Source organism: Neolamprologus brichardi, chromosome 23 (genome assembly GCF_056152115.1).
Source record: "Neolamprologus brichardi isolate AB-2024 chromosome 23, ASM5615211v1, whole genome shotgun sequence".
Classification (NCBI taxonomy): Eukaryota; Metazoa; Chordata; class Actinopteri; order Cichliformes; family Cichlidae; genus Neolamprologus; species Neolamprologus brichardi.
In genome coordinates this window covers 2997563-3025420 of record NC_142125.1, presented here as the reverse complement: position 1 = coordinate 3025420, position 27858 = coordinate 2997563, and the positions used below count along the sequence as shown (strand labels likewise).

The following is a 27858-nucleotide window of genomic DNA, read 5'->3' as shown; positions in this document are numbered from 1 at the left end:
CACAAAATATTTCATGTACATTTTTAAATAACTTTATTCCGTAAGAATTCTCAGACACGTTTAAGAAATGCAGGGATGGTTTTTGTTTTATACAATTCCGCTTTGAATAAAATATGATTTTTTTTTTCAAATTGCATTTGGTGGCTTTTGAAACAAACACCTGAAATTAGCTATTTACAAAATTCCAAACCAACTTTATTGGAATTTATCGTGTTATGACTCCACCATCCCCACAACCACATTTTTTTTTAAAACATTTTAATTGCATTTTTTTTTAAATGGGTACAAAATAAGCTGTTTTACATTTCAATCAAGTCTTTTTAATTCCATCATCACATTGCTCATGATGCGGGAGTATGTACAAGGGAAAGGGGAAGACGTGTGTCATGTGATCTGATGCGGAGCTTCCAGCATCTCCATCAAAAAGGTGTCGATAGGCGTGTCCCCAATTAGCTTGAAGAAGAACAGATGCTCCAAACATTTGAGGCCGATGGAGCGCAGGGCAGGCAGGCGCAGCAGCAGTTTGGCAAACCTGAGAATAATAAAAAGTCGTGCCAAATAGTGAGGCATGAACAACTGAGCTTAAAACTCACTTCCACATATGTTCAAAGTTGTTTAAAAAAAAAAAAAAAGAGGCATATTTTACACACACTCACTAGCCACTTTGTTTGATACACCTGTTCACCTGCTTTGTAGTGCAAATATCTAATCAGCCAATCACATGGCAGCAACTCTGCATTTAGGCATGTAGACATGATCAAGATGACCTGCTGAAGTTCAGGATGAAAGGTGACAATCATCTCTACGGTTTGCAGAGAATAGTCCAAAAAAGAAAATATATGCATGGGAGCATCTCTGAATGCACAACATATTAAACTTTAAAGCAGACGACCTACAGCAGCAACAAGACCACACCGGGTCACCTGCTAAAGGACAGAGCGCCACCTAAATTGAACCACAGAGGAATGGACAAACAATGTCTCATTTGATAAGTCACAATTTTTACTGTGACGTTAGAATAATAGAGTCAGAATTTAGTGCAAACACCATGAAAACATGGATGCATTCTGCCCTGTGTACAATTCAGGCTGCTGTTGGTGGTAGTGTGTGTGTGTGTGTGTGGGAGATATTTTCTTGGCACATTTTGGGCTCCAGCTGAGCATCGCTTTAAACATCACTGCTTATCTGAACATTGGTGCTGACTATATCATTATTGAGTGTTCCCATTTTCCGATAGCTTTTTCCAGCAGGATAAAACACCATAGTCACCGGATCTCAATCCAATAAAGCACCTTTGGGATGTGGTGGAACGTGAGAATCCCATCATAGACATGCAGCGATCATATCAATATGGCCCCAAAGGACTAGCAAGATGTTCCTAATAAAGAATATAGTGAGTGCATATCAAGAATATTTTTTTTATATTGTAAACATCTCACTTTTCATGAGACGACATACGTACACAGTAAGCCATGTCAAAGAAAGTCAAGCTAGTGTTACATTTACCTTTCAAAAATCAATTCTTTGCTCACAGAGATTTATGATTTAGATGAATGAAAACAAACATGAAAAAGTATTACATGTTGCAGTGGTGATCTTTTTCACTGCCGGGCTGTGGCATGTTAGTTTCACTTCAATTATGTGCACTTAATGTCATCATTTCACCATTAAATGTTTTTTCAGTGAGGTGAAATATTCATGGCGTAATAATAATAATAATAATAATAATAACTGTGATTTCAATAGTGACCAAAATATTCTCAAGCGTTCTTTCTGCAGCTCAGCTGTGTTGACTTTTCAGGAAGTTTGCAGCGTGAGCTTTTACCTCTAATACCTGTTGCTCTCAATCAGCTCCCAAATAAAAAATACAATCAATGGCAACAATTTGCAGTTACAAACAGTGTTGGTCAAGTTACTTGAAAAAAGTAATAAGTAACTAATTATTGATTACTTCCCGCAAAAAGTAATCCCGTTACTTTACTGATTACTTATTTTCAAAAGTAATTAATTACTTAGTTACTTTTTAAAAACATGATTTACAACCTGAATAGGTGATAAAGTGATAGATCTTTCAGCCCAATTCTACTTTTTCTACATAATCATCATACAAAATGTAATCAAATGGAAAAGTCTCTTTTTAAAACTTGTTTTATTAGTTTTAATCTTTTAACTTTATGCATCAAGCAAAATTTAATTATCTGCAACATTCTCTGACTGGAAGAAATTTGTTTAATATTTAAACCTATTTTCTGCACATTCCAGCACATAAAATAATTTTTTTTTGTGTGTTTACACTCAGTCTTTCAAATAGATGCAAGTAAAACACAGCAGAAAATAAATAAAGTCAAAGACTAGCGGTCCTGTTGCTCTATTTTCACCTGTAAAGCAGGAGTGGGGTAGGCGGAGGGTTACCCTGGTGTAGGTGTGCCGCAGCGGTCAGTGGAAGAATCCGCGAGTTTCTCTGTGAGTTTCCCATTACGTCGTAGCTACTCGGTGCTTGCTCGGAAGTTTAGGGGTTTTTTTCGCTGTAAAAAGAAGTTTTCTTCCCACGCACAACGGACACTAATGTTTTTGTCACTTTTTATGGAATCAAACTCAAAGTAAGGTCAGTACTTCCACGCTTTAAACGCTGCACGCTCATACTCTCTCTGCACTCAATATATGATCCATTGTTGATCTGCACACAGCTGTTGTCACGAACGTCGCACTCGCTTACGTCACTGTCATGAGACATTCTCGCAAAAAAAAAAATATCACGGTTTTAGTGACGCAGTAACGCAGCGTTCCTACGGGAAAGTAACGGTAATCTAATTACCGTTTTTGCAATAGTAATCCCTTACTTTACTCGTTACTTGAAAAAAGTAATCGGATTACATGTTACTGCCCATCTCTGGTTACAAATAGTGTTATCAGCCTACATCCTTTTAAATGCAATGTTGTGGTTAGGCAAAAGTGTTTTACTTGCATAAGAGCTGTGTACTAATATAATGCAAGCTGCCGTCCTTATTATTCTTTACATCCAGTGCAGCAATGTGTTTAAAAATGATCGATGTTGTAACGGAACAGTTCCTACCTGCCAGGCTGGTCCGGGTACTTCTGTTTTGTATACGACTCCAATGAGGCATAGACCTTTTCTCTCAGCCCTTCAACCTCTGCTGGGTTAGACAAACCTTTTGCATCTGGAAAAAAGACCCAAAACAAAACACACAAGTCATTCTGCTAGTTCGTGATCGAATGGAGTCAATTTTCTGCAGTCTGTTTGTGATAATATGGCTTTTAACTGTGAGCAAAAATCATAAATCTGTTGCTGTCTAACAACACAGAAATCCAGTGTATTCCATTTGAAGCTATAAGTCTGGATTTCAGCGTTCTCAACTTTCAATCTGTGAAAATACTGTTGTACATATTTGATTCACTAAATAAGCCATATACAGAACACCGTCCAGCTCTAACCATAAATGTGTTGCTGTTGTGTTTTTCAGTTAAAAAAAACAACAACAAACCCAAACAAACATCACCTTGTTTCCCCATCGTGGTATGAACAGCTCTACTTGCTAAGGAACAAAATAAATCCTGTTTTTCTGACTTCACTACTGGAACACGCTCAACTCGGGAGTGATGTCACTCCCAGCTCTGCTTCCAAGGGAAACTGAATGCATCATTACATTTAGAGTCCAGCCAGAACCTCATAAATTTTAAACAGAGATTCAGAAATTCCTCCACAAATAATGACCTAATTGCTGCAGGATGGTTAATTGACTGATTTATATGACACAGGTGCTCAGCAACGATGTTTTCTTCTACCAAGACACCTGTGCAATTGAAAATGGTTGCTGCAACTACTTTAATCAGCAAAAAGAATCCGGGCAATCACTCATTTTTCTTGATATAAAGTAGATTACCATCCTATTTTTAGTCTAGTCTGACTGAGCCATTAGAAACACATGGGTGCACAGTAAAATCTCTCCAACTAGCCATAATATTGTGATGACCAACATTACACTTGACAAATATGTTCACATGAATTTCATGAATCCAGTATAGTGATTCTGCAGTTACTAAAAGAAGCAGTGAAATAACAACTGAAATGTCTGTGAAAATGTTGTTTTGGGTGGTACGTAACAGTCTCAAGAGGCCAGACTGACCTGGATTGAAGAGGACGATTGCTCGCAAGCAGCCGAGCTCCGTCTTATCCATCTGCATGTCTTTCATTTTAGACACTAACTCTGTGAGTACTCTGCAGGAAATCAAGAAAGAAACAATGACACAAAAATAGGACTGAATTAAATCAGTATAATAATTAGAATCATTTCTCAGTAAAGAATTTGCATTTCTATGCAAATATGTACTTAGCTTAAATGACAAGACACTGAAATGAATGCAGTTAAGACATTAGTAACATTTACAGCCAGTTAACGGTGGTGTTGGGGGGGTTGCCTCAAATCACAAAATATACAGAATTAAGAGGTTAATCATGAAGGAGTCTAAGGCTACGTTCACACTGCAGGCGAAAGCGCATCAAATCCGATTTTTCTGACCATATGCGACCCATATCCGATCATGGTGTGACAGTGTGAACGGCACAAATCCGATATTTTCAAATCCGATCTGGGTCACTTTCGTATGTGGTACTGAATCTGATACATATCTGATGTTTTAGAAAGCGACTGCTGTTTGATGGTCATGTCGCATTAAATCCGTCTTTTACGTCACTGACACAAGACAGACGCCAATTATCAGCGCCGGAGAAGACATCGCGAACGCTTCCTGACCATCAGGTGAAACTGTTGGGAAGACAACGTTGGAGAAACGTGAACATTTTATTTGTACTGTATAATCTGCAGATTCTGACAGAAATCTGCAACTATCCTTTGAAGCAGCGCTCCTCTAAAACAGCAATAAGGATCATTATTAGGTTATTTACATTATTATGTAAATAACAAAATAACTTAAAGCAAAAATTGGGAAACGTAAAGTCCGAAGTCTTTATATTAAGGGCCATCAGACAAACAATACTGTTGCTCTGGGTCTAAACAGAGCGCGTTGTGTGTGACGTCTTCTTTTGCGCATGCGGCCGTTTGAACGTTCACACTAGAGCGCGTTTGCTGTCGCATTTTATTTGTAGTGTGAACGAGCAGACAAAAAAATCAGATTTGACCAAAAAATCGGAATTGAGCATCAAGACCTGCAGTGTGAACGTAGCCTTAATGTCACATTATTTGATCTTTTTGCCTCATCTTTCAATCCTTCCTACCTGTCAAAGATGGAGCCAACTCCAGCACTGTGGGCGCTGCTTCTGTGGACGTGAAGACCTGTTGCCAGCAGGATACCGTCTTTTACCGTGACCGAGCGATGCGAGAATGATGCAATTAGTAGCTCGTTCCAGCCTGGACACAAAAAAGGAACAAAGAAAAACGAGTGACATCTCGATCCACTCGTCTCTTTAAAGATTGTGTAAATTAAATACACAAAACATGTTCTGTGATTTTCCTGCTTGCTTAAAATTAATTATCCATTTTGTGACTTTTTCACTTTATCGTCCTGGCATGTGTTAAATCTCCTCCCAGCAGAGGTCAGCACTGGCAGCAAACTGCACTGCTGGGACTTGCAAATGGTCCAGTTATTTTGGTTTCACTGCTCCATTAAACTAGATGTTACACAAAAAAAAAAAAAAGACTTAAATAGACTGCTTGACATCAGCTCGACAACTACTCTGAATGAAAATACTACACAAAACGTGAGAGGGGGGGGAAAGGGAGGATAAAGGACTGTTTACCCTTGCAGGAAACTGCTGTGTATGAGTGTGTGGTCTGATGTTTGTGTGAGCATAAGCTTGCCGCATGCACTGCTTTGTGTTTGCGCGTCTACCTGCTCGTAGTAAGATGACCTGGTCATCGAGGGGGAGCTCGGAGAAGTGCGGGATCCTTTTCGCCCACTCCACCAAGGTGAAAAGCTGTTTGTCTGCTGCTTGGCAGATATTGGTGACAGGGTCATTGGTCTGGAGAAGAACATGTAGGACAAGTGCCAGACCGGTTTAATGTGATTGTAAGCACTGTTAGTGACATCTAAACTTTTCCTAGCAACCGCTGGTAACCAGGTGCAACATATTTCTGACTCTTTTTAAACCAACAATTTCCTCTCGTTGCTTGCGGTAGTTTTAATACAACCCTAAATTCTACATACCAAAGAAGAAGAAATATCTTGAAGCACAAGTTCCACACAGCTTTTAAATTGTGGCTCTGTTACCCAACCTCTAGGTTTTTAAATTCATTTAAGTCCTTGAGCTCATACCCAGTAAATTGCCAGATCAGTGTTTACTTAATTTGTTTACCAACGTCTCAGATTTAAGAGTTCGTTTTGGACCAGAGCAACTCGGCAGCTCGGCTACATCATCTCAACAGATTAACCCAGGAGATTATGACAACCGCACAAAGTAGCTTGTCACAATTTTGGAGCAAAGCCTAGATTTATTCCCATAAACTCCTCAGCTTGTGTTATTTATATTCAACTGACCCAATTCCATCCGGTCCAAGCTTCACACTCAAAACTATTTAGCCAAGCTTGTGTGTTTATGTTTATAATAAGATCAGTGTATCTTAATAGCACAGCATCTTGGCATCTAGTTTCTCCCCAGAAAAACAGCCTCAGATTCATAATACAAGCAGTGAAAGAGACATGGACCAGTGTCTGTATTAATTACCGAGTTCCCGGGGCTGCCGTCGCTGTACGTCTCTGTTTTGGGTTCTACAGCCAACTCGGCATCTAGGATCTTGTCCACGGGCATGTCCTCGTTGAAACTGCTGGTGGATTCTACCTCATTCTCACCCCGCTCTTTCCCACGCTGCCTCTCTTCCTGCACCGCTGCACACAGACACACAAAAAAACCACACAGCATATAAACGTCCTGAATTGGTGACTAGAAAATCCGTAATATTAGCAGATAACTCAACCCCCCCCCCCCCAATCGCGACAGATAGCTGCCCCTCTGCCATGAGTAGGGATGGGTACCGGTATCCGGTGCCATGATGGCACTGGTTCTGACATAAACGGTAGTAACCAGACTGGAAAGCAGCGCACATTTCGGTGCTTTATTTTCATGAGCTGTGATACACTTTAGATTCTAGCCAATCATCAATCATTTTATGTTTCCGAGGATAGTAGGCGGGTCCAGGTACGTACGTTCTTTTAGAGCAGAGCTACAGATTAAAAATGGCCAAGGCGAAGCGGTCAAAGTCTGGCTGTACTTCACAGCAAAAGATGCAAACTCAGCAGCTGCAACAAGTGCTTTAAGCTGATACTGTGATGCTGTCAAAGGAGGTAACACCTCAAATCTGATGAAACACCTGGCGACGCATAGCGTTTTTTTTAAAGCCAAAAAATGCGCCGTATTTGATAGCTTGCTGCGAGACCTCACACCGAGCACATCTACTGCGGGTGTGGTGCCTGTTATCGGACCAGGAGTTAGCAACATCCCCCAAAAACCCGAAGAGGAGAGTCCTGGCCCCTAGCCCTGCCAGTGTAGCAGAAATGATGATGATGATGATGCAGCAGCAGCCGTTCTTCTCTGCGTGAGTAGCTTAATGTTGTTCGTGTGTAATTGACGTTGAGTAGGCTAACCACGTTATTACATTAATGCATGTAAGGTGAACTAGCAAACACCATCATAGCTACATGTGGCTGTCTTCTTGTTTGATGGCAGATACTCCCTTCACCCTGGCCAAAAAGGCTAAAATGACCAAAGAAAAAGTGGAAAACAGTTAAACATGAGAGGTTTTTGGACAAAGTTTGTGTTTTTTCCATTGTTTAAGCACTGCTTCCAGCCAAGAGTGATACCATATATGCCCCATAGCTGCAGAAAAGGCTAACATTGTTATCTTTTTACAAAAAAACAGCTGAACATGAGAGGTTTCTGGACCAATTTTGTGGTCAAAATTGGTCCAAAACTGCCACCTGCTGACCTTACATTCTTTAAGTACCGGTTTGAGCACCGTTTAAGCACCGGCACCGTTTCAAAAGTACCGGTTTGGCACCGGTATCGGATAAAACCTAAACGATACCCATCCCTAGCCATGAGGTCTTTTTCCTTCCCACTGTTGCCAAGCACTTGCTCACAGGGGAACGTCTGAATGTTGGGATTTTCTCTATTCTTGTAGCGTCTTCATCTTACGATATTAAGCGCCTTGAAGCGACTGTTGTCATAATTTGGCGCCATTTAGAACATTCAATAAACAAAACTGAATTTACCTGAAAATTATAGTTTCACTACAAGACAAAACCACATGTGATTTTTTTTTTAACTGCAAAATGTCACATATTGTTAAAAATTCCAACCAACCTTTTTCTAACCCTCCATACACACCTTCTCTTTTCATGCCCATGGCCAGGCACTTCTGGTAGCGGCAGTATTGGCAGCGGTTTCGCTGGCGCTTGTCAATCAGGCACTCCTTGTTATCTCGACAAGTGTAGCTGAGATCTTTGCGCACGGTCCTCTTGAAGAAACCTTTACATCCCTCACAGCTGTATACTCCATAGTGCTTTCCTGAGGAGAATAAAGCCACAGGATCAATATTGATTAGGACCGCTATTCAGCTTGCATCACAGTGCATAAAGCGTCGCACTGGCTTGTAGACTAATTTCTGGGCACATCTTTAGAATTAGGATTGGAAATGTGTTAACTATTTTCTGTATGATAGACAACCTACTTGTAACAACATACCGATAAAAGATATTTGCAGAAACATACGGCACAAATCCTTACAAAATACTTAACAAACGACTTCAAACAAGTCCGTCTTTGTCTGCTATCTGCTCTCATCTGGGTGGGGGGAGTTGTGTTGGTGAGTGGGAGTGTAAATATGCTTGCCCATCCCTCTCCTCCGTCCTTACATGCTAACATTACCTGAGGAGCGGTCCCCACAAATGGCACAGATGTGCTTTGACATCCCTCCCGGGCTCGTACATTGGTAGTTGATGTTTCCCAGATTCTGTAGGCCCGGCGGAGGCTTGATGTCCTCTGAGCTGCTAACACTGTTCATAGAGTTCATCTGCAGATGACAGGAAGAGAGAACAAAGAATTAAAGCTGAGGTGGCCAGAGCTGAACGGAACAGAGCAGAGGAGGAAGCAGAGGGGAAGTGAGAGTGAAAAGTTTGTGGTAGTCTCATGACACTCTCTCCCTTCCCCTATTTTCTCATTTTGTCTTCCGCTCACTCATAGTTTTTTGTTCCCCCACCCACACACTTTATTGTGAAAGTGTCTCGGTATGATCACATGCTCAGCCTGTAGGAGGGGCTGAGGCCTGTCATACAGGTTTTTTAATGTTTGCTGACAGGGAGAGTCGCAGGAAGCGGGAGTCACGTGGAGCAGGTGCAGTACTCAAACTCGGCAGCAGAGGGAACTCATGGTGAATTTTACGCTTTGTGATGACAGTTGGCATTTCTGTTAGACCTCTAATGAAGGCCAAATGTATTTTATCTGCCTTTTTTTATATCATAAGCAGTGCTTACAGCAGCGTTTAATCCCAAGTAGATGCACAATAACGCACACTTCAATTGGCATGATTTATATCTCTTACTGCAGCGTAGGGTTTCGCACCTGATCCCAAGGAACCCCACGAGATATACGAGTAACTCCCAAATATGGTGCATCAAGACTCCAAACCACAAAGTATGGCCAATTTAGAAATGATGTGTAATATAATATGTTTCCCCCCCAAAAAAGAGCAACAAGTTAAGCCTGCTTCTTTCTCTTCTTATCGTCCAGCCTGTCGATCCTCTCTCAGAGAGACACATGGAAAGCATATCTGCGTGATCTCCAGATTCCAACCAGAAAAAAAAACAAGCCTGGCCTACATATACCTCGTACTATATGATGCAGCCTGATATACAGTATCGGACATCCTTCTGACAGATCCTATCACTTATTTACAAAGTGCACTCTCAATATTCTCCAATGGCAGTCTGAACTTAGGACTCTATATCCATGAATTTGCAGCAGAGACCATCACACAAGAGTGTTTCTTTTTGCCGTCATTCAGTTTAATCTCAGCATGCCGGCTGCCTGCAGGGAGACGGTCACACCCTAAATAAGCTTTTAGCAACAGCGTGCTCGCTTATTGGCGAGTCTGTAATGAGCAGCTATTCAGCGTAACGCACAGTTTTCATAATTAATTTTGCACGACCTTAAAAAATAAGTGTTTTTAAACTGTGGTTTAGACGACATGCAGCTTTACACAGACAACAGGATGCTGTAGAAAACGGCTACGAGCACTGCATATGGATTATTGATGCTTCATACATTTTTTATTCAACACATGGTATCAAGAAAATACTGCATGAGAAATGCAAGGTTTACTGAGTGATGCGTGTGTTTGTTTTTTAAATTTATATGTAAAGATTTCTGTAAAATGAAATTGATTTTTTTTTAGTAAGTTTTTGCTGATTGATGAATTCATTAAAATCGCTGATTATTTAACTGATCAGAAAATCAGTTATCAGCTACTCCAAAGCAAATGTGATGATGTGAAACAAAGTCAGTCACAATCATCCAAATAAATCAAATTTACACATAATTTCTCCTCTCTCCTGATTTCACCAGACTTTAAGCTGTAATCATGAATTTGCCTATGTTGCTAACACTGTCATGTTCGTAATCTTCACTCCATGAAAAACATACATTACATGATAAAAAACCTGCCAGCAGCTTTGTTTTTGGCATGCAGCGAAACAGCCAAAATCCCTATCATAACATCATCGCCTGCTATTCCCAACAGCACGGTCCTGAATCTAGCCTCGAAAGCACCACGTGCATCCAAACATCTTTGTTTCTGTTTGTATGGCTGACTGTCAAATCGCTGAGCTTAAAAAGTGCAACAGAGCTCCTGTGACGTAAAGAGCCTCGGTATTATTAGTATATGCCTAAATGAGCAGAAAAAAGTAAAACAAATAAATAGAAACATCCGCAAAGGAAGAAGGAGAAACCAGGAAAAATTAGGCTGCCCTTTCTCCGTCTTTCAAGAATCCATTAAGGGGCTAATAGTCATACTGTGTCCTATATGTCCACTTCCATGAGTGTAGTAATTCAGAACTCATGGATGACCTTTAGGGAGAAAAGTTTAAAGGTCAGCAGAAGGGTAAAAGAGTGAGAGTAAAGCCAAGGTATGCCTGCCAAACACATTGGATATGGCTAACCTTCAAAGTCCTGTCTGCTGGAGGAGATCCCAAGCAATACAGGCACATGACCACCGAAAAACATGTTATTTAATACATGTGCCAAGAGTAACAGTTCTAGCAAGTAGTATTTGCATTCTTCACTACCTTAAAACACACAAACTCTGCTTCAAAACACATTCTCTGGTATTTCCAAATGGGGTTCTGAGTGGTGCATATTTTTTTTTACTTTTACCTGCCTTAAGAGTTCGCTTTGACACGGGATGGTGAAAGAAGAACAAACATTTCAAATATAAATGCAAAAAAAATAATAATCCTGTCATGATAATTTCATGGATACATAAAAGCAACTTTATATTCGAGCCATTTAGGGAAATAACAATTCATTGTTATCTTCTATCTATCTGACATGTCTCACCTGTGGACTGCTGAGTGGTCCAAAGTTCATGTTGGGAGTAGACTGCAGCGATACAGAGGGCGAGCCCAGGGAAGATGTAATAACTGGATAGGGAGAGGCCAGGCCGTTCATTGGTGAGCCCAAGGTGGACATGGGGGACGGTAAGGGCCTGGAGGTGCTGATGACTGATGGGTGACCCACCATGCTGCCCATCAAAGGGGGGTGGGTGTGGGCTGTACTCATCGGCCCTGTAGAGTCTGGAAAGGAAGATGGTGCATGTTGAAAAGAACAAGCAAATGCTTTGGATTTAGGAGTTAGGAATAAAGGAATTAGGAAGGTACACCTACACAAACAAATGCATCCATGCTACCACACATGCCTTCTTTGTGAAGTTGTACTTTGAGCAGACACTGCTTGTCATAGGCACTATCTAAAGCCACTTGAACAGCAGACTATTCAAAGGCGATTCTAATATTTATGTATATACACAGCGGCATAATAACAGAAACATTATATAACCCAGTATCTCTGCCAACTTTGGTCCTAGGAAGGATCTATTAATCTGGGAATTTTGTGTATTACGAAAATCAAAATATCCACCAAGGCCAGTTTTTAGCTGCATCCAAAATAAGCTGCTTGAATCTAAAATGCATGACTTTCGAGGTATTGGGTGACAGTGTAACAAGTTTGAAACCAATACCGACTTGTCTGACTTCATGGAGCTGAACTCGACACCACAGATTTGCTGAATCACACATACAATAGACAAAACTAATAAACAGAGGCGAATAAATTAAAATAAAATTAAACCACATCAAACCCTTGTTAGCTATCAAGTCTCCACCAACTTGGAGAAAAAAATAAATAAATCCGGCTCCGCTGTAGGCTACGTCCACACGTACCCGGGTATTTTTGAAAACGCAGATTTTTCTATGCGTTTGCACCTTTCGTTCACACGTAAACGGCGTTTTTGGTCACTGAAAACGGAGATTTCTAAAAACTCCAGCCAGGGTGGATATTTTCTAAAACTCCGTTTCTGCATTTACGTGCAGCGTCAAAGATGTGCGCCTTTTTTGACGTCACACTGTGCGCCACGTTATTGTTTCGGTTAAATGAATTTCTACAATACTGTTATTGTTAATTGTACTCTCTGCAGTGTTTAAATGCTTACATATACACACACAGTTACTGTCCTTCCACACATACTACTCGGTTCTGCTTCTATGCCCCAACTTTGTTTACTTTTTCCCGCCGAGGCTTCTAGACTTCTGATTGGCCAACATTTCTACACGGTTAGGAATATAGCGCCACCTGCTGCTTTGGCATGTTCCTAGCAGCGTTTTCCTTCATTTCTGCCTTTACGTGTGGACGGGATTATTTTTTAAAACGAAAACAGAAAATCTCCGCTTTCAAAACTACCCGTGTACGTGTGGACGTAGCCATAGTTTGTCATTTGGTACTGAGCCGATGTGTTCAGTGTTTTTTTTCTGAAACAATAATTATAGAACGAAGAGTGACCTGAACAGTAAAGTTGTGGAGGATAAAACCAAACCGATGATCAGGATGTTGCTCTACAGTCAGAAGACGGAAATCAGATTGTTCAAGAAGGACGTCTCCACATTACCATTAGTCATTTGATACATTTGTATAAAAATTAGCTTCAAGGTTCGAAACAGTTTAGAGGTTCCACATGAATGGATACACTAAATAATCACACTTTAAAACGTAAAGTCTAGCAACTGACAAAATGATGATGTTATCTAATTAGAATCCAGGTTTGGGTTATATATTGTTGGCCAGTGGTGCCATGTGTCCTTTTGGAGTGTAAATTTAGCGACACAGAGTGAAGCCCATCTGATTTTGGTCACAGGATGCTGACTTTGCTCAGCGGCCATTGATGTAAACTGACAGGCTGGCATTTACATAGATGACCTACTTAGAAAAGCTGTCAGTCAGCTGGGTAACAGGGCATGGTGTGTAATTTCATGCATGTGTTGTAGCTGCGAGTAATACAAATTCAGCAAATACCATCATATACATATGGTGTGTACGAGCAAGGGACCAAGACACATCTTTACACAAATGCCAAAGGCTATCATAATACAGACAGATGCAATAAGCAGCAGCCCTCTGGGCTAATGGTGATGACTCAACGACGCGAACAAAACTGGGCTTTCTTGAGTAAAATGCTACTGATGAAGAGTGACAGACCACCATATGCACATAAACATTTGGATAAGCCTGCAGACGTTTTGGCTTTTTTGTCAGTGTATATCCCCTGCCTCCATTTACACACACAAACTCAGCGTGATACTGGGCTTTGCACCACTGTTCTTAGTTAAATGTCACATTCTTGTGTCCCGTGTGCGTCTATAAAGCTGGGTTGTGGCATGATTGCACAGACACGCAATGAACAGCACCTGTGTTTTGGGTTTCTTATAATCTTCAAAGGAATCAAAGCCGAACCGGGTGCCCGGAGAGAGCCCCAAGGGAGGGTTTGATGTCTTTTTGTCATGACTACTAATAACCTAGATCTCCAATGTAAAAAAAAACCCCACTTATTTAACTTAAAAGTTGAAAGTTTAAAAGATGATTATGGATTGTGCACTTTCCAACAGATGATAATGGAGTCTTTTATCACTTGAAAGTTCCTTTAGTAGAGATTCATGGTTGTAAACAAATCTGAGTTGCTAAAAATACTGTAAATAACAAGAAAATACTAGTGATCAATTAAAATCATGAGTCAAAAACAGCGTGACTACAGCATGACCCTTGAGATGCTGGAGATTACCCGGGCAGCAAGAGCTCCAAGAGCTTTATTGTGAAGTCTCATTTAACACACAGTTACCAATAAATTGCAGGTTCTAGCTTCTCAAAAGTGAAGAATTTGATGCTTCCCCCTTTCTTATGTGACAGTAAACTGATTATGTCCAAGGTTTGCGGGACTGTTGACCAGACAGGACATCTAGAAAAATCTTGCAAGATTTAAAAGAAGGGACATTTTCACCATTTTAAGAATGATTTACCACAGAAAAGATTCTGACAACTAATCAACAGTACAGCACACCTCGCTGCGACTAGTCTGTGTGATAATCTTAAATCTAAAGAGCCATCTCAGCTCCTCCTGTATGTCATAATTACACAAAATCGGAATTGTATGTACTTGTCAGCACTCTTTCAAAAGCATGTTCTTTTTCCTGGCTTTTAAATTTATTTTGTGCATTTTAGATTTCACCAAAAAGCCTAAAACAAGAGTTTTCCTGCTCCCACTGAATGAAAACATCTTATACATCTGGTTTGGTCTGTAATTATGATTTCTAATCTCTGCTTTTGAAGTTCGCATCATCTTATTTATTTTGAATTTCATTGCCATCATTGCTTTTTCTGCAGGCCCCTTTGCTAACGTTGTCACTGTGACTTGAAATGGAACACACAAATATAAATTAAACTTGGTTTTCCTTATCTGATCTGATAAAAATGTGTCAAAATTGCTAAACGCTAATGCTGCTAATCTGTTTGTTTATCTGACTCTGGGGGAAAAATTGTGTCACAATTTGTTTTTGACCTTTTAGACCTGAAAAAGTTTGTGACTTCAGTTTTAAGGCTTTACTCAGAACAACTTGTCAAGCATTTTGAAACAGTTTTGAAACGTTGCCGTGATATTTAACCTTTAGCACCCACTTATACCACATTAAAGGAAATGGTGACAGAGTAATGAAAGAGCATTGCGCTGAAATATGAAGAAATTGTGAAAAAGGGAATAATGTCATATTGTCGGGCTGGACGCAGCACTTTCTGCACAAAGACGCACAGTAAGACACAGCTGGCCATTCACTCCCTCTCTGTACGCAAAGGAACAGATGTTGTGCAACTTCCTGTTTAGCAGTGAAACTATATCCTCCACCCCCTTCTTTACTCGCCCACTTTCTCCAGCCCTCCACGAGTGATCCCTGGCAGGCAGAAATGGATTGGGGCCTTCCCCTCTCTCCCACAGAGCTGAATGGATAGAAGAAATATACTTCACACTCCAGGCTGTTACAAAATGCACTACATAGATTGAAATTCAACTATGTGGCAGTGTTCCCAACTTTCCCGAGTGCATTTTCATCCAATCAACACTCTTATGTAATAGACGTCCACTGTACAACATGTGCTGTGTCTGATTTCGTGCAATGACCCCTCTTTTATGTGCATGACAAATTCCCTTTGGGGGTTCATAAAGATCCATTCTATTCTAGTACAGAGTGGGAGATATGGCAACAGGGTACTCCAGCAGCCAATAGTTTGGCAACATGATCTGAAGACCAACAAGACTGGATGTAAAAGATAATATGAGGATGAAAATATGGAGAGAAATGAAAAGTAAAGTAGGTAGATCGGTGCAGTTCTATTTGTGACCTGAATGTTCAGATTTCCTGCTTGTCTGGAGACAGGGTCCGTTTAAACTCTGAAAAACAACATACATGTTTGACACAACACTAGAGCAGGGCGATATGACCAAAAATATTTATCACGATATACATTTGAAAATTTGCGATAACGATATAACTGACGATATAATTGACATGAGACAAAATACTTTACAACTCCACAACTTTATTAGTGCAAAAACCCCATCAATGTATTTTCACTTAAACAAGCAGCTGTTTTTTATGTGCAGTTATATAAAAATGTAACAGTGCAAATGCAAATTCCTCGCTGACAGTTTAACCAAAAGGCATTTCCAGTGGAAACTGGCCGACATATCCTCAGCATAACCATGTATAATATCCACAAAACTTAAAAAGAGGTTATACACACACACAATACGGTAATATTATGTTGAAGCACAGTACGTATCACTCCGCGAGGCTCCGCAATAGCCGTAATGCTCCAACAATCCATCAAGCAGTGCGGCTTCGTAGCTTAGCAAAGTCGTACTAAAACATTTGACAGATTTTCGAGCGCCGTGTACATAAACTCGTTTCGAGGTCAGTAAACACAACCAAAGCTCATACATAAGACACACGGGATTATAAGGGGCACTGTCGATTTTCAGAAAAATCAAAGGATTGATTTTAAGTGTGCCGTATTTTCCAAACAATACGGTAACGCTAGCATGCTCTACCAAAAATAGTGCTTTGTTGTGTATCTGATGGACGAAAGCTAAACCAGTTCCACACCACTGAAGTTGCAGCATTTTTACAAACCAGTTCTGGTTCATCCGTTTTATTCAACGATCCACTTTCACTCTTCTCATTCTGCGTCGCCGCCATGTGCGTATGTAAACAAAGGCACTGCGCATGCGCGTTTTACCCATATTCTATCACGATATGTCATTTTCCTATCGTTGCCCAAAATTACACCGGTATTACCGTGAACGGTATGATAAAGCCCAGTCCTACACAACACTAACGACAAATCTTCGCCCAGACCTGAGTGTGTTCGTGGCTGCATTACACAAGGGGAAAAGAAAAGCACGTGGACAGTCAGCTGGTGGGATGCCTAAAAGGGAATTGCTCGAGAGGTGAGCATGCTTTGGGAAGGGCGTGTGCGTGTTTTGTGTCTGTGTGTAAGAAGGCCAACATGCTCAGTGGAGGAAGCACAAATGGGCCCCGAGCGGCTCAAAGAAGCCTATCCTTGAACGACCCGCCTCAACTGGCAGTCCAATCTAAGTCACTTGCACAACAAAGACTTAAATGCACAGACTATATTTGACCATAATCCTTCCATTCATTTCGTGGCACAGAAATGTACGTTAGCAGTCTGCAGCATTCGCAAATATGTCGTCTAACTTTTCCCTCTCAGTCTATGCAACGCTTCAGCAACTCAAGCATCTATCTGAGAGCAAACAGAGCAGTGAAGGGCACCTTTGAACACTAGTGTCGCAAATCAAAGGTCACTTGTTACCAAACTCCTGAGCCAAGTTCAAAAGAGTTTTCTGTCTGCAGCAGCGCAGCTCTCTACTGATCGTTCCCAGAAATTATTGCACTGAGGGGGGATGCAGGACTCGCAAAATAACCTGCTAAAATGCAGCTTGATCTGACTTTGTGTAAATCACAGCTACTTTTAGCAAGAAATGTAACCCATACAGTTTTACAGCACATCAGCCTATTTTCATATTAGCTCCCTTTTGATATGCTTATTGTGTTTGAAAGATCTTTGAATGTAGAGTGATTGCACAGTTATCAACAATAAGAAACCAATCGCGGTAGTGTTATATTAAACTAACCTGTGCAAACCATGTCCACACACATCAAGATTGACTCTTTTTCCTGTGGTCTTTGGAAAATTGGGATTAGTACTTTTTGCCTCCGAGGCATTTTTATAGACTAACCACTTCACCAGACCAGTGAATACCAACAATAATTCTTAATATGACCTTTACTGAGCTTAACAACATCACATTATTCTGTTCCCTCGCATGCAAAAGATTCAAACATCCTCATCAAACTGCCTCTGCTGTGTCAGATGATCATATTTTCTTTGAAAGCCAAAGGAATACCCAAAGCCACAAATACATCACATTGATCTGATGATCAACAGGTTTAAAAAAACATCACAAACCCTCTAAATCCCTTGCAGTTAATTACTGGGTTGTAACTGGATGGAGCGCTGCACTGAGTAGTAATTCAATAAGACCAAACTAATAATATCTCCCGTCTGGAGAGCAGACCAGCACTGGGAGTGCACAGCGAGGGGATGACGGGGTGGGAGCAGCAGAACCACTCCTAAATGACAACATAAAATTCAATATCTATCACATGAACCCCAACAAAAAGGAGCATGTGCATGGATTTGTTCAATAACCGTCTACTCTATATGTGTTTTTATGCAAAATGAGTTAAAGTCTGTAGATGACAGTGCCGTGACCAAACGACATAGAGCAGAATGCATCCTAAAGTAATCAGACGGACAGCCTGAGGAGCTCATTAGATTCAGTGAACATGTAATTAAGAAATCTCCGTGTTGCCAGTCCGGCTCATTTGCGCTGGCTGCAAACCATCACACTCACTCCTTGCATGCGCACATACTTGCTCACACTAAAAGAGGGGGGGAAAAACACCCCTCAAATTGTCTGCACACACCAGCATAAAAATCACCAACCTTTTAACATTCATTTCTTGACTAAATGAGGTTGATATCTGATCAATTGTGTCAGTAAATCCTCTTATCCCCGGGTAAGTATGTGCAGCTCAGCAGGCCAGCTGTCAAGAAGGTGGGAGGCCCGGGGAGGAGGGGACTGAGAGCCGAATAGACCCAGGGAGGAAGAAGGTAGCAACGGATGGCTGGATGGATGGCTGGCTGGGGGAGGGCACTCCTCTCCTTCTCTTCCCAGCCTTCATGACTGCACCAACACTACCACCACACACTCCTAATCGCCCCGCCTGTGCGAGGACATTAGATCATGAGTTGAGAAAAGCCCCTGTTTATTTTCTGCACAGCTGTGATTTTAGGAGATACGAATGGTTGCCGGTGATAGAAAATAAAGATACAGTCCACTGTTACATAAGCAGCACTCTGTCCAAAGCTGCTTCAAGGACACCTGTTCCATTTTCATACTGCTTTGTCAGCCAAAATTAATACCGCTCATTTTACCAGCAGAACAGATGCTACAGCTGTGCATCATTCCTGTCTTGTTGGAAACATAAAGAAAAGTGTGTCCATAAAGGCTTACGGCTGTCACAACATAAAGGCTTCAGATGGCAAACCTCTCTGACCCCAAATTCTGCCCTGTGAAACCCTCCAGTGAAATCAAATATACTTCTGAACAGAAGAGGAATGAACTCTTTCCCCCATTTCTTTCAGTTTCTCTATAGCAAGCATTCATACAAGCAAAGCAAATTGTTTGGAAAGTACATATATTGTTTTCCCACAGGCGGACCACGTTTGTAGTTCTCTAAAATCAAACACTGACCTGCCACTGGGACCTTTTTTTTTTCTTTTTTTAAACACAGGCCCACAGAGAATCGATGAGGAGCCCATGACTGAGACTGGGACAAGATAAAGACTGTTTTGCAAGTGATAAAAGTTTGGAACTTAAACAACACGAGCTAACACAGAACAGGCTGACGAAGCAGTCCTGGAAAACAAACAAACAGCTGGGCCGAAAGTCCCAATGCAAATCGGGCATCCGCCCTTTTGGCTTCGCCTGCTGAGACAACTCAAATGAGTTCCTAGAAGTAGTCATTCACTGTTACAGGGGGCAATGGGGATATAGCCATGTGCTGTTGACATGCACACACTGACACACAAAACACACACAAACTCATTCATCTCATGCTGCGACCAGGCCGACCTGACCTCCTGAACTGAAGACAGATCCTAGAAAGAGGACGACACTTACACCAGCTTTCCGGATCCTAGAAAGACAGTCGGACTTACACCAGCTTAGCAGCTAGAGTTAGCACAGACAGTCTGGTCTTGGGGTACCGTATCACATGAAAAACAATATGTTCCTTGTGGTCATGTACAGAAACATAAAAAGACCAATCGGGAAATGAGAAGAAAAATGCTAAATGACAAGAAGCGAGGTGGTGATAGGATTAAGCTTCTAAGCTAGCCATGCTAACGGCTTTGCTTTAAGTTAACTGCTAAAGTCAGGCAAGCTGCTGGTTATTCGGACATGATGCTAAGAGGTAGCACATTTAGCACAACAAAATAAAGTTTTCAAAAAGAAGGATTTGCTCCCTCAGAATAACTACACTGTACCCCTTTAACTACAAGCAGCATTTGACGATTTTCCTTTAATCTTCTCCCCAACCCCCGGGCCTCGGACCGGTACCGGTCCGTGGTACCGGGCCGCAAGAGTTGAGGCTCAGGTGTGAAATGTATAGTTTTCAGGGTTTTTAGCATTATTTTGTTATCGTTTTTATCGTTTACTCGGTTTTCCTTGGTCTTTTCACGTGTGTTATGAATAAATTTAATTTTTTTCGGTACCAGTACTAGTTTTATTTTGTTGTATTCATCCGCGACACCTTAAAGGCCGGTCCGTGAAAATATTGTCGGGCATAAACCGGTCCGTGGCGCAAAAAAGGTTGGGGACCGCTGTTCTAAAGATTATTCTTAGCTATGATTTACTCCACATTGCCAAAGCAACTAAAATGTGAAAATCAAATAACAGAAATATCTTTAAAGTTAGCATGGAATCAAATTTATTTAAACCCAGTGCTTGGTTGCTTTAAAAGTTCCTATAAACTAATCTCTTTTTCAGACAAGGAAAATCATTATGAAACCATATGGTGGCTCCGGTTTAATGCCATATCAATCAATTTGTACTGGACTGTTGAAAAACATGCAAAACTGCCAGCATTTATTAAGCTATAGTCCTGTTGTTTGTTTAAGTTTTATTGAATTGCTCCTGATATTAAATAGGCAACACTGTATTTCATCAACATAGCTGAAGCTCAGCATAATATGAATTTAATCACAGCTTTGTCGAATGTCCTGCGGTGCTTTTAATGAATGATCAGAACAGAAAGAGCCAATAATAAGCATAACCATGAACATAAAACACTTGGACTGCCAGGTTTGAAAGTCTGTATTAGACTATATTACTGTCCTCAGACCATACTTCCACCCAGGCCAAGAAAATCCACTGAACAACTTTAATATTTTCAGGAGAATTTGTTTCTCAAGGACACTCAAAAACACGAGGGTGCTCTAAAATGCACAATTTGCAGATATACATATTCTCTAGACAGAGAAGCCACTTAATGGCTCACACCAATGCTTCCCACACCTCTTCAGGAAGGCTAGAAAGGAAAAAAAAAGGAAACAAACACATCACTGAGGCTGTTGATGGAAAGGTGACAGGCAGTGTGACACAAATGGAGAAAGAAAGCGTGATGAAGAGGGCTAACAGGAAGGGACAAGTGTTGAGAGATAAAGAGACAGCGAAGGACAAGGCAAAGAGAGCTGGAAGCATCCTTTTAGACTGTGTGACAACCCCGCTGAACTCATCTGAGAATTCAAGTGAGTCACTAGTTCTAGATCCCGATCTCCAACTGAAAAACCTTGTACCTGCCACGACTTGTTAAAATGACCCAGTGATGATAAAAGCAGGAACTAATCTGTTAGCAGCGAATATCCTGGAAATAGATTTAAAGATGCAGTTCCTTGATTAAAAAAAAAAAACAATTAAATGTTTCGTTATTTTTTAGCGAGGGATATATACAACATGGGTGAGAGAAGAATATATAAAAGAAAAAGAAAAACGGGTCTAACGATCTGCAGATGCAATTGCCATGAGAGTTGTTGGTTTCTACCCGGAAGAAAGAAATTCAAAATAACTTCATCAAAGAGTGCACAGGGATTAGAGGCATTACTCAAATGCATCTGTGCACCACTAGCTTTTCGTGCTCAAGCTTCACTTCTGTTGAAACCCACAGAAGAGACGCATTGCATCAGAATGACTCCACACACACACACACACACACACACACTAAAAACAAAACCCAGCTACTCACAGTGACCATAACCTATTTCCGTTCCAGGGCTGCCCCCACTTCCAGGTGATGCCACTGGATGCCACATGTCTTCAGGCCCTAATGGCAGCGCTGGAAGAACACGAGTCGCTCAGGACCCGGTGTCAGACTCAACGTGCCGGCTTGGTGGATGCTCAATCGAGCACTTTTCAGAGAAGAACGGGACGGAAGGGTCGGCGTGTAGAGGGAGGGATGGGGGGGCCTCCGTGAAGAGCAAAAGAGGCGGAGTCCAACAGCGCCGGTTATAGGATTACCCAGATTATCCTTCCCCAGAGATCAATCCCACAGGAACTGTTTGCTGCCCGACTGCAGCACAAATCAGCTCCTCTACCGCCCACTCAACTCATGTTTCTCCTCTCTCTTTATCTCCCCCTCTATCTATACAGAAACACCTGTTGTAGTGCTACAACCAGGAGGTCTGGCCAGAGGGGGGCGCGGTTGGGGGAGGTCATGGTGGAAGGGGTTGCTTAAAAGTACAGTACAACCAGACGTTTCCAATTACTTCCTCTAAAAAGGGTTCAGGACTAAAGAGCAAGGGAAGACAGTATGAAGACACTAATACAGTCCAAAGGTTATTATATGTCAGTGACATTTCTTCACTACGTTCTCCTTGTTTTTTAAAAGCATTTATCACAAATTCTCTTTCTGTTTTGCAGGTTTTTATAAATGACGTGTGTTGAGTGGGTGACAAGAAGTGGTCAGAGGTTGAAGTTCTTTTTTGTCTTGCCAAAAATAACTTAACACCATATCACGCTGTGAAATAACTGTGCCAGCATACAAGCTTAAAGGTATTGTTAGCAGCATGTTCAGTTGAGTCGCCTCTGTGAATATGTTCGTGTGTTTAACAAGTGTGATAGCATTCCAGGAAGTCAGGAATTGTCTTTTTTAGGTGCTCTAGGATAGCCAGGAAAACACAGGGCGAAGTGAAAATCCAGATGCACACACAGGCCAAAAATATAACTTAAAGGCAGCGAGGAACAATACACGAGAAATCCTGAGGGAAGCTAAATAAACCATGCAGAGACTGATTTGATCTGCAAAAGTAACCCTTGGTGGAAGACTGCGTCTACTATAGCAGGCTTTTAAAACAGGGAATAAGTTTTAGACTTAAAAATATGCATGCAAGAAGTAGATGTTCGACTTGTTTAGTGATGACAGAGGCAAGGCAACGTGTTATTATCCATCCATTTGCCTTACGCAACTCAGAGCCTTCTTGCGCAGACTACCCAGCAAGTTATTGGATCGTCTATACAGTGTTTAAAGGAGAACCACTAGTAACAGTATACTCTCAGTGACACTCGTTTGGCTTTGTCCTCCTCCCGTGACTCAGCGGCCCGACACAGAGGAGAACATGACGGAAGAGGAGAAACGCTAGCGTCTCTTTAAGAAATCCCAGAGGGAGAAATTAAAATAATACGATCCTTCTGAAAAGCACGCTGTGTTATATTAGTGTGTCATGGCCCACATAAAATACGTGAAATTAACCCCGAGAGCCATAATTAGTGATCACAGATGTATTATGGTTTGTTAAGGCGCGGGAAGAAGATAATTGGCAGCCCTAAATTTAGGCTACATTCTTAAATCTAAACTTCTAATAATGTAATCAGCGTACTGTCACCTCAGGAGAAAGGTTTGCTTATGACCTGCTCTCCCTGCCGGTAGTGATTTCTGACAGCACTGAGGACATAATCATGTGGCATATTCAGCTGTGTAGACATTTATAGGAAAATACAGTGGAAAAGCAGAAAAGAGAAGGGAAATGTGTGCTTCTGCTACATGTTGATGCTCTGTAGAAGTGAGACAGGAGCGGCACACTAAAACGGCACTCTCAAAGCATTAAAAATAACCAAGCGAGGTTTCCAGCATGTTCTTCATGGAGAGGTTTAATGAGATCTAATGTGCTTAGCTGTTACCTGTTGCTGCTATTTGTGCACCCACAGGACAAAAAAAGCACCATGAGAAATATTTGGGCTGGTCAGTCAAACTAGCATCTATTGAGTTATGAACGTGCGCTCATTAATCACACTCCTATAACAGTATAAATGAGTTGAGTGCTTAAACTTTCTAAGCATGTGCTTGTTTTGGAACTGACTCCACATACATCCAACATGGGAACACATCAGCTAGTCTGCTGACTTGGCCTGCAAAGCCAACGGCCAATTTTCGCAGCTTCCTGTGCAGCGAGGATATCCAAACAGCGGATACTGGAAATCCGGGTCAAACCTTCCTGTTCATTTCACAGGTGATTGTATGCACACAACTGAAGAAAATGTTGAAAAGTTATTGAAATGCAAACAAAGTTGCCTGAATGTGATTGGTGAAAAGAACTTGGGGCTACAAATGTAAAGCTAAGAAACTTCCAGCACCTTTTCCTACAGAGTCAGTTTACAACTGTCTAAAAATGTGCCTGGAACTCGAGGTTATGGCTTCTAACTGCCTGTTTTGTGCAAACACCAGTAAATACTTAACTGCAATTATGAATGACAAAGAAAGACAAAGAAATAATTCACATCATGCACGTAGTAAACTTGGGAATGTTTGGCCTATTTCCAGTGGAAGACTTTAACACACATTTAGCATTTTTTAATTAAATTGAAAAAAACTGCACAAATCCACAAGCAGATTATTGCATTTTCACTACTGAATCCTCAAATATTTTCCTGTGTGACTACTTTCTAATTCTTATTTGATTCCATATATTTATTACTATTATTCACTGCACTCCAGCCTTTTTAGCAGAGCGGTAAGAGTGAACCACTCTGCATTTCTCAAACTAATAGTAGCACGGCTGGCAAACAGTTTTCTATCAATTAAGTAATCAAGTAATGTTCCCTCTAGGAATAATATCGCAGATGCATCAACAGCTTTAGTTCTGTGTGCGCAGGTGCAACTTAAAGCTTGCACACACTGAGAAGTGCTGTTGCAGGAAATGACAATTTATTGAATATCCGATGGAAAAAGGAGCCAGATGTTAAGACGCCTTCAAAGCAGTGAACAAATTAAAAACTCAAATTAGATAAGTCGTTGAAATCAGAAATAGCTCAATGCATCTCATAACTAAACATTGCTTTAGCACGTGAGCCTTTGAAGGTTCTCTGCTTGATTAAAGCTGGAATTAAATCAAGGATTTGACCTTCTTCACTAATGACTAATTACTGGCAATTAGCCCAGAGAATGGCCTCTTTTTGCCCCCTCTTTTCCCTCATCCTGCTCTCACAATTGGCACCCGCTCAAACACACAATCAAGGCGAGCTGACTATTTTACGCGGAAACACAAATACGCACACGCTCACTTAAAAAGGGCCTGAAAATAAACCTTTTGTAGGTATTGTGTGCTAATGAATGTGTGGACACAGAGGTACTGCATGTCACAAGCTATGGGATCCTTGAGCAAATACCTGCAAAGAGCCACACCTTCTCTACCTGTGTGGTGTATTTAAGTCTGCAGCAGTGGGAGGGGAGGAGGTTTTATTACTGCGGGGACTTGACAGTCAAAAGGTAAAACTCACATTCTTTAAGTCACGTGCCATCACGGTCACAGTCTGTTGTAAAGGAGTTACTCATACAAGCTACTGCGCAGCTGTGAAGAATAGGCATGGGCGTGTGAATGTGTGTGGGTGTCCTCCTGCTTCTGTCTGAGCCTGCACCGGGAGGTCAACTGTTGATCCCTAGGAAGTGATGAGTTCTCAAACCACCCCCTCACCCCCATCCATCCCCTCACCCGGGTTTCAATCCAGTTCTTCTTTCTGTCATGACCTCCCTGTTGAGTGAGCCAAATAAGTTCTCACCGTCAAATGTACCAAAATACGCGCACATCAGCTTGTCTAGAATCACTTCCACTGACGGAAAATAAAAAATGCTGAAGTGCTGAGAGAGAAAAAAATGCTGATTCTACTTGCAGCTCCTGCATCAAACCTGCTGAAACATAACAAGTCTGGGAAAAGCCAAGAGGAGGAAGAGGTGGATCGTGAAGCAATCTGCACATAATCACCAGACTGTTTTTTTTGACTCCACACTGCTTCGCCTCAGCTTCACGCTCCTGACAGATTACAAAGGGTGACCATTTTCAAGTCAGAATACAAGTACTGTTTATGGCCTTGTTTTCCTACGTGCTTTGGTGCATCCTAAATCATAGCTGTGAGCCAACACGCAAACAAAACAAGATCTGAAATGACTTTCAGTGGTTGTGGTTTTCATTTCGCTCTGTGGCTTTACTACCAACATTCAAAAGCGAATGCACCAGAAGAGGAGGATTCAGCTAATCCTGGTTTATGAGAACTACTTTAAGATTTATTCATAATTCATTTTTTTCATACCAAAAATTATGACTATTTCGCGTTTAAGACAGACCTCTAGCCTTTGCGGGTAGTGAGTAATGCTACAGCGGCATTACTGTGGAGAACAGACTCTCTGTTTAAACCAAAACCAATGCAATTTTGGAAAAGAACAGTGTTTGAATCGCACAGTGGAACTTTAACGCAGAAACACGATTGGCTAATATCTATTAATATCTAAATCGTAGGATGACGACTACTGCCCAATCATAACAGATCTTTAAAGAGAAAGAAGAAAGAGTTTAGCCCTGAGGGACTGCTCCATTACTTATGTACACTGTGGGTTTCTCTCAACACACTCTCCTATCCAGATGTCATGTCATTCCCCTGGGAGCCACATTCATTATGGAAACAATACTCAGCCCCTCCAAATGGTGCAAAGATATCTCTGATAGCATAAACAGGCGGTACAGTTTTGCCTTCAAAGAGTTAGCCTGCTATTAGATTTTCTTTTCCCCACACAAGACAAGTAAAACCACTTTAGGTTTTCCAATCACTGCGCTAAAATACATGGTAGGATAAGTGTGTGTGACCTAATGAGACTATATGCGCAAGCCTATTAGACCACATTCGGTTTCAACTAAACACTTAAATGGCACAGGATATTTCTGTAAGTAGTGTGTCCCACGTGTTGCTCCAAGACGTCCTATTTCCTTGTCTCAGATGATTTTAAGCGGCCACAAGAAGGATAACAGAACAAATCCAATCCACTGGTTCAAGGGCAAAGTCACCGAGTCAGATCAGAGCACAGCTTTACTGAGCAAAATCACATCACGCTGTCATTCAGTTGAATATGGCCACGGCGGTGGCCAGGGCGCGTCTAGCACGCTGCACTCCTTTCTCCCACAAAGAGGGAGCCTATAAGTTTGTTTATCAGTGGAAATCCGCCATTCCTCTGCGCAGTTGAACGCTTTTCCCCTCTCTGGATCTGACGACCAACCCAGACCAATAAATTGTGTTTCTGTCTCAAACTGTTTAGCAAGAGACGCGCGACAAGCACCATAAATTACATAAGCGCAATTAAAGTGCCAACCTCTGACCTTGCCCGACCGGCACAGCCACGATCACCTGACTTTTGCAGTGACCGCATCTTTCGTTTCAATTCGCGCTGTTCTAAAGCGATTATTTAAGAGCAAGCGTAACAACAGGATCCACACACAGCAGTTGGTGGTTAAAGTCCGAGAACACTTTCGCGCACCGCTTGCTGACCGGAGAGAGAAGACGCCATAAAACAAACGCGCTCGCCGCTCAAGTCGCAACAAAACGCAGCGGCTTCGCGGGGAGCACCGCGGCAAGATCGGACCCGGGCTAAAATACTCAAGAGTACTCACTGAGGTGTAGATATGGATCATTGCTGTCCATACTGCGCGAGTTGTTGCGTCGATTTCCTACAGTCGGTGCTGCTCCGCATCCCAGCACATTCCTCTCCCAGCCCGACTGAACTCTCTCTGCAAGGCGGCTCTACACAGGGGCCCAGCGAGGGAGGGGGCGGCAA

At 41.6% G+C, this 27858-nt stretch overlaps 1 protein-coding gene across 3 annotated transcripts; it reads right to left on the bottom strand.

Moving 5' to 3' along the window:
• Positions 1-9: 9 nt before the first annotated feature.
• On the bottom strand, positions 10-27853 carry rxrgb (retinoid X receptor, gamma b). Of its 3 annotated transcripts, none has more exons than XM_087835662.1 (10): positions 27695-27853; positions 11585-11820; positions 8900-9044; positions 8336-8539; positions 6701-6861; positions 5869-5998; positions 5255-5387; positions 4146-4237; positions 3074-3179; positions 10-532 (listed from the first exon to the last, which is right to left on the bottom strand). In XM_087835662.1, exons 1-10 carry the CDS (start codon positions 27723-27725, stop codon positions 385-387), a joined length of 1386 nt encoding a protein of 461 aa, XP_087691788.1. In that variant the 5' UTR covers positions 27726-27853; the 3' UTR covers positions 10-384. The 3 variants fall into 3 exon arrangements, with proteins under 3 accessions (XP_087691788.1, XP_087691786.1, XP_087691787.1); XM_087835660.1 differs by lacking the exon at positions 27695-27853 and adding an exon at positions 22012-22243; XM_087835661.1 differs by lacking the exon at positions 27695-27853 and adding an exon at positions 22012-22239 and having other exon boundaries at positions 8360-8539.
• Positions 27854-27858: the final 5 nt, after the last annotated feature.

Coding starts and splice junctions, on each gene's coding strand:
- rxrgb (XM_087835660.1), bottom strand. CDS start 22,078: ATGTGGCATCCAGTGGCATCACCTGGAAGTGGGGGCAGCCCTGGAACG. Junction 11,821..22,011: donor GGAAATAGGTTATGGTCACT/GTGAGTAGCTGG, acceptor CTTCCTTTCCAG/ACTCTACAGGGCCGATGAGT. Junction 8,540..8,899: donor TTGTGGGGACCGCTCCTCAG/GTAATGTTAGCA, acceptor TATTCTCCTCAG/GAAAGCACTATGGAGTATAC.